A 12,970-nucleotide genomic window follows, 5' to 3' on the forward strand; every position below is an offset into this window, starting at 1 on the left:
AAAACCACAAAAAAAAAAGAAGAAGAAGCCATGAATTTGAGGAATGAAAGAGGAACAGGAGGAATTGGAGAAAGGAGAGGGAGGGAGAGAATGATGTAAATACATAAAAAGTTAAAAGCCCACAAGGAAGTTACCAGTTGGGAATGAGTCTTCACCCCATTATCCCCATGTGTAGCTGGCATGTTCATTACTGTCATGTGGCCTTCTGCAGATCAAAACACTGTGATTTTTAAGAGAAGCCAGTAGGCCTTTTCCCTCTCCTATGGGTTGTGCCTTGGGCTCTAAATCATTTTCAAGTGTCTTTATTGTCAATAATGATGCAGTTTATGGTGTCAGATTTCATCTGTGGCTCATTTTATTTCCAATATAGATTGTGTAAATATATATTATCTTATATTGATATACAGTACCTATGTATCTACTTATCTTCTTGCTGGTTTTTTTTTACAGTTATATGAAATTCATACATCACTTTCAGAGAAAATGTAGTCCTTCCTATGCCAAATCTTACAGTCCCATAATGAATAGTTTTTTCTCCATTTACTTAGTTCTTCATTAAATCAGCACTTTGCAGTTTGTGTGTACAGCATTTCTACACTTTCCCTGCTGTTTATAAGAGTGTGGTGGATTTTCATATGCCATCTAATATTCAGGAAGTGTATATTTCCATCATTGGATTCAGGAGTATTGCATAATCCACCAAGCAATCCTGTATCATGATAGTTAGAGGGATGAAAGCAGACAGACTTGAGTTTATCAAAATTTAACAAGAGGGCAATCAGTCTTGTGTCACTGAGTATTATCTTTGATTAGGCTTTCATGGATAGTATTTATCAAGGGCAAACTTCACTCTATTACAAGGTTGCTGAGTGTCTGCATCAAATGGACACCGAATTGTATTATCTTCTTTTACCACACAATGGATAAAATGTGGGCTTTCTTCTATACCAGCTGGGTTGGTATTAACTTGGGTTACTTTTCCAATATTGGACCCAGTACCCACTTTTGAAATAAAAGGAGGTAAAAAACAATCCATTCTGCAGGGAAGCTTGTTACATTTAGGAAGTAGATAGCTCAAAAGCTTTAGGAAGTCCCTGAAACTGACCAGATTCATTAAATCTCTCCCTTCCACAAAGCCACCTGAGAGACACTCTCAGACCAGCCAAGTTGCCTGGAAGAAGCAGAGACCAGCCTGTGTGGGAATGGTATTTCTGAGAAACGTTGTTTAAACTTTGCCTTTAAATTCAAACTGTTATCCAAATACTTTAAGGTCATTTATAACTACATATTCACTCTGCTTATAGATAACTTAATATATATGCAGAATATTGAGCTCTAGATATATATTAACAGATCTTTGGGAAAACCATTTTAATTCCTGCTCCTGTGCTTTGGATGTCTCAATGGACCTTGCTCCCTGTTTTTCCTTTGTGACTTTTTTGTGGCTCTGACTCAGCAACGCATATGTGTGGGGGAGGAAGACCATTTGGGGGGAGCAACGCCCCCTCCCCCCATAGGTCGGAAGCAACAAGTAGGTGGTAATAACCGATTGTGGCTGTGTGGGTTGTTCTGTGCCAGTAAGGCCAGAAAAACAGTTGTGTCCCTTATGAGACTCCTGTAAAAGATTCAGACAGGAGTTCCTCACTCCTTTTCACTACTGCGCAGAACAAGACAAGCTAAAACTGTTCTGAATAAAGCAGACCCACTCTTGGGCAATGGGCACTGGGGGAGGTGCAGATGACCTAAGATGCCTGGGGGAGGTGCAGACCACCTAACTTGCCTGGGGGAGGTGCAGACTACCTAACCTGCCTGGGGGAGGTGCAGACTACCTAAACTGCCTGGGGGAGGTGCAGACTATCTAACCTGCCTGGGGAAGGTGCAAAGGACCTAACCTGCCTGGGGGAGATGCAGACTACCTAATCTGCCTGGAAGAGACGCCCTCTAACCTGAATTTCTTGCAGGAGCAGTGTGCTCCAGGCTTCTGGTCATCCTTAGCTAGTGTTAGCCACTATTCATAGTGTGGTGGTATTTGAAGGCCATGCAGCTGTCTTTGAGTTATCATTTCTGTTCCTGTAAATAGCCACTCACCCACAGTCCTGTAGGTGACCACAATAAAACACTGGTCTGCTAAGTTGGACTTTGACGGTATCTATACTTTGATCTACCATTGATTTCCTACCTGGAGTGTTCAGATCTCCCCAGAAATAATGTCATATAATACCAAAAAGTAGTACTACCCCTGAGTGGGTGGATCTTCCCATTAATTAGGATAATCCCCTGCAGACATACCCAAATACTAACTGAAATCTAGACAAACTCACTGAATCGCCTTCCCCAGGTGCCTGGAGGCTGTGTCAACTGGACAATTCAAACTAAGCATCATGGGTAACGTTCGGAGAATCAACTCTATCTAGGGAGGAATCTACCCTGGTACTGAGAGAAACAGAACTCTGTAATAGCACATGGCCTGGACTCAGTGCCTGGCTTTAGGGGGTCCTGTCACAACCGGAAGTCTGTAAGCACAGCGTACATAGGGTGGGTTACAATGTTGGAATCTTACAGACACTTCCATGTGCAGCTGGCTTGGAGGGTCCAGCCCCAAGTTACACTTTCTGAGCGATTGAGTTCACAGGGGCAGAGAAATACGGACGCAATTGTCATAAAACAAACTAGACTCCCATTCTCCGAACAGCTGACAGCCAAGACCATTCTCCCAAGACAATGTGATAAATGTCTGCTTCTTCTGATGGGAAGAAAGGGTTTTTCATTGGCAAGAGGCCTAAGGAACAAGTTTCCAAAGGCACAACAGCCAGGCAAACTTAAATTCTTTTTTCTTTTTTTTTTCTTTTTTTTTTTTTTTTTTTTTTTTTTGGTTTTTCAAGACAGGGTTTCTCTGTGTAGCTTTGCGTCTTTTCCTGGAACTCATTTGGTAGTCCAGGCTGGCCTCGAACTCACAGAGATCCGCCTGGCTCTGCTTCCCGAGTGCTGAGATTAAAGGCGTGCGCCACCACCGCCCGGCCAAATTAAATTCTAATGAAGTCACAAGTGTATCTCTATTCTCTTCATTTTTCTATATTGGCCCAGAGAAACTGCTCAGTATGTACCCATCTTACCGTCATGCTTGAGTGATGAACGAGGCAGAGCTCCCCAACTAAATTTCTTATTTCTATGTAACTTAGTGTTATTTGGAAAGCTTATTAGTGAACCTATTTAAATCATAGTTTAATTGATGCCAAAGCTTACTAATATTTCTTTCCATCTTCAGTAAGATAGAAATGATGGCCTATTTTAGAAAATATGTCCAATTAATATGTAAAGCTGCATAGGAAACATTGAAAGTACTTCCAGCAGGCCACTGAAAATAGTGGCTCTTCTTCCTTCATTGTTCGATAGTTTTCAATACCAAAGGTTTCCTTTGAAAAACACCAACATGAAAACGTTACGAATACATCATAAAGCAATACATGTGAAGTATAATACTAGGTGATCTTCCAGGTTATGTGAAATTTGAATGCTTTATGTCAAGGCATAGAAAAAAAAAGCTGTGAAATGTATTATTTATGCTCATCAGCCTCGTCTCCCTGCATGACTGATGAACAACAGAAGTGATTCCCTGGTGTTCCCTGCCACTGGAACTCCTATGGTTACCTGTGCATTGGGATGACCTTTATTGAGCTGGTCCGTCTGCCAAATACGGCTGTAATTTTCTGCTAACACTGGAGTGTCATTTTTCAATTGATAAACTATGTGCTCAAATTTTGCTGAAGATTCCAGTGGTTCAATTCCATAGCTGATGTTTTCCAACTGCAGGAATCCCCTGAATTCAGAAAGGCAATCATTATCAAAACCATGCACGGCACCCCCCTCAGCCAAGCTATCATCTGAAATGTGAGAAATAAGAAACCACAGTGAAACAAATGATTTTATGCATTCCCCCCCCCCATTTCCTTTTGCAGGCACCACTGTTTTAAAAAAAACACCACTATTGGTCTTAATTTTGAAGTATAGCTCAGGGTGGCCTCACACTTTGGATCCTCTTGCCTCAGCTACCAAGTGCTGAGATCACACGCATATACCGCCCTATGCAGCGCTGCACTCTTTTCAAAAGACAGTATCAGAATTCAAGATATATTGAGGTTCTTTAACAGTGGGACAAAATGAAAGTCCCCTTCATATGTTTCAGGGAATAAGAGGCATCAGAATAACACACAAAAAAACTTCTGTTCTGGTGAGAGGAGAGGGGAACAGAGGAAAAAATGGAATCAGAAAGGAAACTTGGAGAAAAGCACAAAATCATAGGCAACTTCAAGCTTGGCTCTCTGGCAGTGGGCAAAGCCCAGACCCAGAAAGCCCACCACGTTAGCACACAATGCTAACATGGCACGCACACATGTTAGCACACAAAGCTAATAACCAGCAGGCCCAGTACAGGAGAAATCCTCCTTTCTTACAAACTTTATATCCAACAAGAAGTACGGCCTGCCAGGGACGACTCCTTCAGATAACAAATTCCTTCTGTCTCTCAGCATCACCGAGGGCTATAACCAGGGACCATCTGTTGGGGTACTACTATTGGGGAACCACACTGCTCTTTGGGTCAGGAAACAAGAAAAGGCAGAATCTGAGGCTCCTAGGGACACCTTGCCACAGTGACCGAGTGAAGCACAAATATGAGAGACAGTCACAGACAGGAGAGATTCTGACACAATAGCAAAGGAAATCTACAGATTCGGTACAATCTCTATTTTTTAAAAATCTAAATCTTGGGGGAAAAATTCCTGAGATTCATGGGGAAGGACAAAAGACTTTGATCATCCAAGTAATTGTGAGCAAATCTAGAAATCTTAAAGTATCAAAGTATTGAACTTCAAGTTACACTACAGAGCTATAGTAACAGAACAGCATGCTCTTGACAGATGGATGACCAGTGGGGTAGGACTGAGAACACAGAAGTAAGCCCACATCTATAGCCAACTGATTCCTGACAAAGAGGCCAACATCTTAGGCTAGAGGAAAGTTTGACCTCCTTATGAACACTGTTGGGAAAACTAGATATTCACAAGTAGAAGACTAATGTAGATCTCTCTCTATAGAATTCAACAAAAAATTGACCAGAGAACTTAACATAAGAGCTCAAACTTTGAAAGTACTAGAATAAAATACAAAGAAAACACTTCAAGAATAGGCATTGACAAAGACTTTGCTTAGAAAATATGAGTATTAAAAGTGAGATAGAATTAAACTAAAAATGTCTGCATAACAAAGGATCAACAAAACGATAAAATGTCCTACAGACTCCTAGTCATTCATTTGTCCCACATCAGACAAGTACCAAAAAACTCAAAAATTAAGAAAAAAAAAGCAGTAACCAAGTCAAAAATTGGGGGAAAAAAGACATAAAAGTCACCTCTCGACATATGTTCAAGAGACCAGTAAATACATGGACAAGTATTCAAGCTTGTTAGCCTTCAGAGAAATGCAAATCAAAACTACAAGGACTGGCGGGTTAGCGAAGGGGTAGAACACTTACATGCCAGGCCCAAGACCTTGGTTAGATGCTCAAACTCTGGGAGAAAGAAAGGGAGAAATGCATTGAGATTCCTCCTGGCCCCAGTTAGAATGGCTGTGACCCATAAAATCAAAAATAACAAATGCTGGCAGGGATGAGGGAAAAGGAACTTTACACGTTGCTGGTAGACATGTCAATCAGTACAGTCACTATGGAGAACAGTAAGAGTTCCTCAAAAAAAGAAGCAGCAAAGGACCCAACTATTCCATTCCTGGGCAGGCACTTCCCACTATGGTGACCAAGTTCCTGAGAAAACCGTAGGCAGCGTCTTAGGTGGGGTTTCTAATGCTGTGAAGGGACACCATGACCACAGCAACTCTTATAAAGGAAAGCATTTATTTGGGGCTGGCTTACAGTTTCAGAGGTTTAGACCATTATTATCATGGGTGACATGGTGGCATGCAGGCAGACATGGTGCTGGAAAAGTAGCAGAGTGTCCTATATCTTGACGTGCAGGCAACAGGAAATGGTCTGAAACACTGAACATGGCTTGAGCATATATGAGACCTCAAAGCCCGCCTCTACCAGTGACATACTTCCTCCAACAAGACCACGCCTACTCCAACAAGACCACGCCTACTCCAACAAGACCACGCCTACTCCAACAAGGCCACACCTCCTAATAGTGCCATTCTTCTTGGGGGCCATCTTTTTTCAAACCACCACAGATGGGAAAGAGTCATATGTTTCTCATGGTTTCAGAAATGCCAGCTCATGAGCACTTGGCCTTGCTTCTGAGCCTGTGGCCAGGTAAAACTTGATGGCTAAAGGAAGCATAAAAGAACAGTTGCTCAGTTCATGTCAGGCAGAACCCAAGGGGAGGGGAATAAGACAAATACTTCAAAGACACACTCCAGTGATCTAGTTCCGCCTCTTAAGACCCTCCTCCTCAGAGGCCATTCCAGTATGAACTCATCATGGATTAATCCTTCAACAAGGTTAGTGTTCTTGTGGTCCAATCATCTCTTCATTGTGACACCACCTGGGGCTAGGCGTTCAACTCACAAGTTTGTGGATGAAGTGTCACAAGCAAACCACAGCCCACAGAAGGAAACAAAGTCGGGGTGTGTAAAGAAAACCATGCTTTGTTACTGCAGCATTAGTCACAGTAGCCAAGGCATGGAAAAAACATGGGTTAGCCTATGTGTCTACAACAGATGGCTGCATAAAGAAAACAGGAGATCTATACACAGCTGAGTATTACCTGGCCATAAAAAATATCATGCCAACTACAGGAAATTGATGGAATTCAATGATAGCACACAAAAGCGAACTATGGAAGAGGCAGAAAGTCAAGTATCAATGTCTCTTTCCATGTGAGCTAGAAACAAGCTTTAAGGGTGACTGAAGTTAGTAGAGAGGCGACAAGGAGAGAGGTTACAGAGAAAAGGAAAGAGAGAAGGAGAAGAGAGGAGCCGGAGAGTAGAAGCCATCAAACCACGGTGAGGAGCTGGAAGGAAATGTCACCATGAGATCAAATGAGACACACAGCTAATGCGTACTCCTATTTATAATCAAAACCCCATGTTAAGGAAGGCAAAGTCTCAGAAACTCATAAGAAGTCCATGAGGAATGTTCTGTTGTTACAAGGCAAAAGTAAAGAAAAACAGGATGCAGAACAGACATCCAAAAAAGCACTAACATGAAAAGGAGGTTGTGGAGAACCTCCTTCTCTGTTCTTGAGTCATCCACCCTTGATAAACTTTTCATGGTTCCCATAGTAATGAAGAAATCACTTATTGCTGTCCTTGGCCACTGAGGGGTCTTCTTTATTAGCTGCCTTATGCATGGCACTAAACTGATACCATATTGAATGGGCCTATTAGATTTAATAACCAATTAAGGCCATTTTTCATAGTTGAGATAATGACAAAAATAAATAAACAAATAAATAAAGCACTAGCCTTTAAAGCAGTGGTTCTCAACCTTCCTAATGCTTTGACCTTTGATACAGTTCCTCATGCTGTGATGACCCCAACCATAAAATTATTTTTGTTGCTACTTCTTAACTATAATTTTGCTACTGTTATGAATCATAATGTAAATATTTTTGGAGACAGAGGTTTGCCAAAGGGCTCACAACCCATAGGTGAGAACCACTACATTAACGTGTTCTAAAGGTCTCATCTTCAAAACATTCCTTCCTGCCCAGCATTCTGGAAACACCTCCACTCAGGATGCCCTCAGCTGAGTTAGTTTGAGTGACAACTTAGGTTCAGACATTAACATGAATGAAAGGCCATTAGAAAGGAAACTTTCAGAGTTCTGCTGAAGGTTTCCCTGGATTTGCGTCTCCTTGTCATGGTCTCACTCTAAAGCATAGCCCACTGCGTTCACACACAATTATTCTCTAGGATGTTGTTACCTGAGGCCAGAGCAGATGTTGAGTGTCACAGTGGAATTTGGAAATTCGTCAACATATCCTCGGTAATGGCAATGTGTCTGAAAAACAGACCACACAGGTGAAAACACAAATTCTTTTTTTTAACAACAACAACAAAACTGTGTTATCAAATATTTTAGAAGGCTCATGATAGCAAAAGATTTGATAATAGTAAATCATGAATTGTGTAGAAGTTTTAATGCAAGCTCTCAGGAAATAAGATTTGGGGCACTCTCTTTACTTGTGGGTTTTCTCCATTTTTATATCTCTTTTCCATGACATGTACATATATAGACGTCATCCATATAGCAGGTCACAGTTCCAAGGAGTGAAACATTTGAATTACTGTCAACATGGGGCTTGGGAAGTAGCGCCATGATAAGGTTTTCCTAGGATGTGCAAAGGCCCCAGTTCAGTCTCAGCAAGTAGAAACAATGTCTAAAAGGGAGAAGTAGTCTAATTACACAGTACATCCCTTTCAACAACAAAATATAAGGTAACAAATACTAAGACATCTGATTCTTACCATTAAGTGTGAAGAGTCGGAATACAAAAATCCAGTTTCATTGTATGTGTGAACCAAAAAATCCTGGGATAAGAATGAGCTTCAAAGAAACCAACAGATAGAATTTAAGTCATCGTTTAAAATGAATATACACATTAATAAAACAATGTTAAGTGCAATGGATTCATATAAAGCATGGTTTCATTATGATAATTTTAGTGAGGTATCATTGTTCATACTATTTAAAAAAAATGGGCCGGGCGGTGGTGGCGCATGCCTTTAATCCCAGCACTCGGGAGGCAGAGGCAGGTGGATCTCTGTGAGTTCGAGGCCAGCCTGGTCTACAGCGCGAGATCCAGGAAAGGCGCAAAGCTACACAGAGAAACCCTGTCTCGAAAAACCAAAAAAAAAAAAAATAAAAAAAATAAAAATAAAAAAAATGGTATATGGGCAGAGTCAGGAGAAGTCAACACTGGACCAGCACTGTCAGGTATTTCTGTGTATGACGTCATTGAACAAATACTCACTAGTATGTCTACCACATGGCAATCCCTCTTCTGGGCCCTGGAATATAGCCCTAAACAAAATACAGTCAGAGTCATATATTGCTCTGTGACAATGAACAAGGCCTGGTTACTGTAGGGTGATTACACACAAGTATGTAGGATGCCATGGCACAGCTCCTGAAATAGATGACTAGGCACAAAGAACAAGCCAGACGGACTTGCAGGCAGAGCTGGGATGAAACGAAAGGGCCTTGAGATAGACATGGGTGTGCATCTATGAAGAGGAGCAATGGGAACTGTGTTTGGAATAGAATGTGGAGTGACAAGACAGTGAGATGGAGTCACATAGGGCTGGAGTAAATGGAGAGGAGCAGAGATTTTAAGAAAGCCAAACTCAATACTGTGTTGAGAACAGTCTGCATGGCAAATACATGGAAGCTGAGGCTAGTCAGAAGACTAATACCACCACCCAGGCCATCCCTGAGGGAGTCCTGAATGATGAAATCATGGTGAAGGCTCATTTGGGCTTCAATAACCCACTGGACCTTGGGGAAGGCAGAAGGAAGAGAGATGCCAAGGATATATTTTTCTTCTTTCTTAATTTTCCTTTTCCTTTTTTTTTTTTAATTGCAAGAGATGACTTGCCATTTACTAAGATGGTTATGAGGAATGCAGATTTGGGAAGAGCATCCGAGGTCCACTTTTAGCAAGTTAGCAACAGGCATTGTAGCAAACATTTGATTATGAAATAAAGTAGTGAATGAGTGCAGCATCCATTGCTGTGGGATAAGGTACAGATATCAATTACAACAGCCAACAGTCAGGAAATACACTGCTAGCCACAGACTACCCTCAGATCAGGAAGGTGAGGAAGACTCTGAAAAGGCCGATGCTGAGAGAATGACAAGATTAGGAACACTGGTAAGAGTCAGACCAGGGCCAGGGGTGCATGATATTCTGGAGTCCAGTGGAGAAAGCATTTTATGGAGAAGACATTGACCAGTTGTGCCAAATGCCATCAACTGATAGAGAATGAATGCCGAAATGAAGAGTAGAACGCAACCATGGTATTTAAAAAAAAAAAAAAAAAAAAAAAAAACCCTGAAGAACAGTGATACTCTTATCAAAATTTCCCGTCAGTTTTAGGGGAGTACATTGTAGAAGAAGGAAAGGCCAGGGTTAGGTCAGCAGACATCATGAGTGAAGATAACTTCCGTAGCCTTGTTCAGCCACAAAGCAAAAAGATGACGAGCAACAGTTGTTACACATCTTCGTTGATCCCTGAGGCTCTGAAGACACCACCTGATCCTTCGTAGAGGCGATGCTGGGAAAATGTGATGTGACAGTATAGAAAGACTGATTGCTGCTTTGAGCTGTGGGTGGGAACAGAGCTGGACCAAAATTAAAGGAGAACTTTTATTTAAGGGCAGAAGCATTACCGCCCAGCACTGAGATTGCTGAAGCCAACAGGGGAGGTTTCTCATATGTAAAAATATTAAGGAAGGCTGTTTTAAGTCACATAAATAATTAGTGCATCATAAAATTGACCCTACTGGAATTTCTCAACATAGTCACTTGATTACTAACTGTATTTGATCTCAGAAATTCATGCAACTCACCATGCTTGGGTACAGGGAATCCTTAATTGAATATTTCCAAATACATAATTTATTTCTCAACTTAAAAATGTAAATCTGAAAGTCAAATACGAGAGTCTCATAGACCTAATATTCAGGACCTAACAAATCCTAAACTGAAAAGTTGATTGACCATTATATTGCACTACTGAATTTAAATACTGCACATAAACTTTAAAAGAGCAAAAACTGGCACAGACATTTACTTTTTGCAAAAGAAAAAATACATCTTACTAGTTCCTGAGATGCAGAGAGTGGGGTTTCCCGTCAATTGTAATGACATAAGTCACCTAAAATAGAGCAAATTGACAGATAATTTAGTAATGCAGACATATTCAATGGAAGACACTATTGTTCACTCAAGTCAGCAAAAATATCTCAGCACATTAAAAATGAACATATTCTTTATTGCACTAATTAGTAAGATTTTAGGGTTGGTTGAGTTTGGAAGATTGTGATTTAGTGTGTTGATTGAAATGTTTAAAAAGGGATATATTTTGAAAAATATAATTTTAGCATTACTGATACTCTATCAATTTCTTTTATCTAGAAAATAAGCATTTCTAATAAAAATAAGGAATGGTTGAGGGTTTATATTATATACCAAATATAATGAACTAATAAACAATTTATAAATACATGCATATTACATTATTCATATCTCAACTCTCAACATGTAAAACCACAAAGGGGTGGGAAAAAAAAAAACCTAAGAGGCTACACAGACAAGAAGCCTGGAGCAATACCACAGCCCAGGGGTGGGGCTCCAAATATCATGAACTGAGCAATCACAGTGTTCATCCTCCTCCTCCATGTAATACAAAACCAAGCAAACTGGGTGTGTGTGTGTGTGACTGCAGAGCCGCTGTACATGTCTATAGATGCAGACACCAACCCAGCAACTCTCTTATAAGCTAAACCAACAGGACCTGTGAATTTGTAGGAGACAAGGGCTGATGCCTAGACATACCCAGGACATTCAAGACCACACAGCTGTAGATCAGAGGCTCATAACCCAGATCTGGCGCAAGGCTGATACCCAGCACCCGCTATGACCCCTGCAAAGCACTACATCACATCCAACATGCTGTTCAAGAATAAATAAAGAATCAAGACTGCAGTGTTACATCTTATGAAAATATTTCTTACGCTAGAAGAGACTGGCACTTTTGCTGGACACACAACTGAGGTAATAATACATCACTTAAGAGCCCCTTAAGTCCTCGATCCTTTGGCTCTTACAATCTTTCCGCTCCCTCTTCTGCAATGTTCTCCGAGCCTCAGGTGTGAGAGTGTATGTGGGTGTATTATGCCCCGTCCCATGGAAGAATGGTTCAGTATGCACGTGTGTTTTGATAATCACTTTTTTTTTTTAATCAAACAGCAAATAGGACAAAAGTATCCTCATTCAGCAAACATCTGCATTAATGCTGTGTGGGGCGTTTACCTAACCACCCCCACAGTTCCCCAGAGTTTTCTTGAGTGCGAGCAGCAGGAAATATTAGCTAGAAGGATTTATTGCCGAGAATATCGTGGAAATAAACAGATAGAAAATAAAGGATAGCCTCGAGAGGGCCTGGAACCTATTCCAACGGGCCCTGACTGTCTCTGCCCCAGGGTTTTTATAGAGACGCCAAGGGGTAGAGCAAAAGACCTCCTCCCCCAGCACAGCCAAGTGCAGACCATCTCAGACACCTGCACTCAGGCCCGTGGTCCTAATCATCCTCTATGCGGACCTGCTGGGTAAAGCCACGAGGAACCCGAGAACGGGCTCCCACAGGTCCCCGTTTCTTAATATATAAAAAAATAACTATTAATGGCTTACAGCAATCTCCACAGCTGTTACACCTCCCAATATGGGAGTAGAGGATGATAAAGATGGCATTTCTCTTTTGAATTAGGTCCAAGGTGACTACAGCAGTCTTAGCTGCCTCAAGCCCTTTCTAAACCAAAAACTCTTAAGGTGACTACAAACTTAAAGAATCCCTTAGCTTCATCATTACCATTAACAGGTTAACATAAATATTGCTATACATAGTCACAATTCTCCCAATCTTACAACACAAATCAAACTCTTAACAGAACCATTTGAATTAGCATATATGGTGCTATATAAAGTTAATTTTCTCCGTCTTACAACTTTAACTCAATCATTTGAATTTTCTTGCTAACAGAACGTAGGAAAAACTTCGATGTATTCACATCAAGCTTAAATATTTCCTTAACTCCACAAAACCAGGTGCATTAATATCAATAGGTTTCTGCAAACATAATTCAATCTCATAACTCCTCCTTTTCTTTATAATTTTTTAAACAAAATCTCAAACCTAGTTAGAGGAACCCAAACTTATACAATTCCTACAAACCCAT

General features: G+C 40.9%; 1 protein-coding gene across 1 annotated transcript in view; it reads right to left on the reverse strand.

Annotated features, from left to right (window-relative positions):
• The window catches only part of Adam18 (ADAM metallopeptidase domain 18), a 68,353-nt gene that overhangs the window by 37,573 nt on the left and 17,810 nt on the right, over window positions 1-12,970 (reverse strand). Inside the window, exons 3-6 of the mRNA XM_052751850.1 lie at window positions 10,835-10,890; window positions 8,479-8,557; window positions 7,935-8,011; window positions 3,649-3,817 (exon numbers count right to left, since the gene is read on the reverse strand). Coding sequence (XP_052607810.1) covers window positions 3,649-3,817; window positions 7,935-8,011; window positions 8,479-8,557; window positions 10,835-10,890 — 381 coding nt within the window. The remainder of the gene's footprint in view (window positions 1-3,648; window positions 3,818-7,934; window positions 8,012-8,478; window positions 8,558-10,834; window positions 10,891-12,970) is intronic.

This window comes from Peromyscus californicus, unplaced genomic scaffold (genome assembly GCF_007827085.1).
Source record: "Peromyscus californicus insignis strain IS unplaced genomic scaffold, ASM782708v3 Scaffold_23__1_contigs__length_62951481, whole genome shotgun sequence".
NCBI lineage: Eukaryota > Metazoa > Chordata > Mammalia > Rodentia > Cricetidae > Peromyscus > Peromyscus californicus.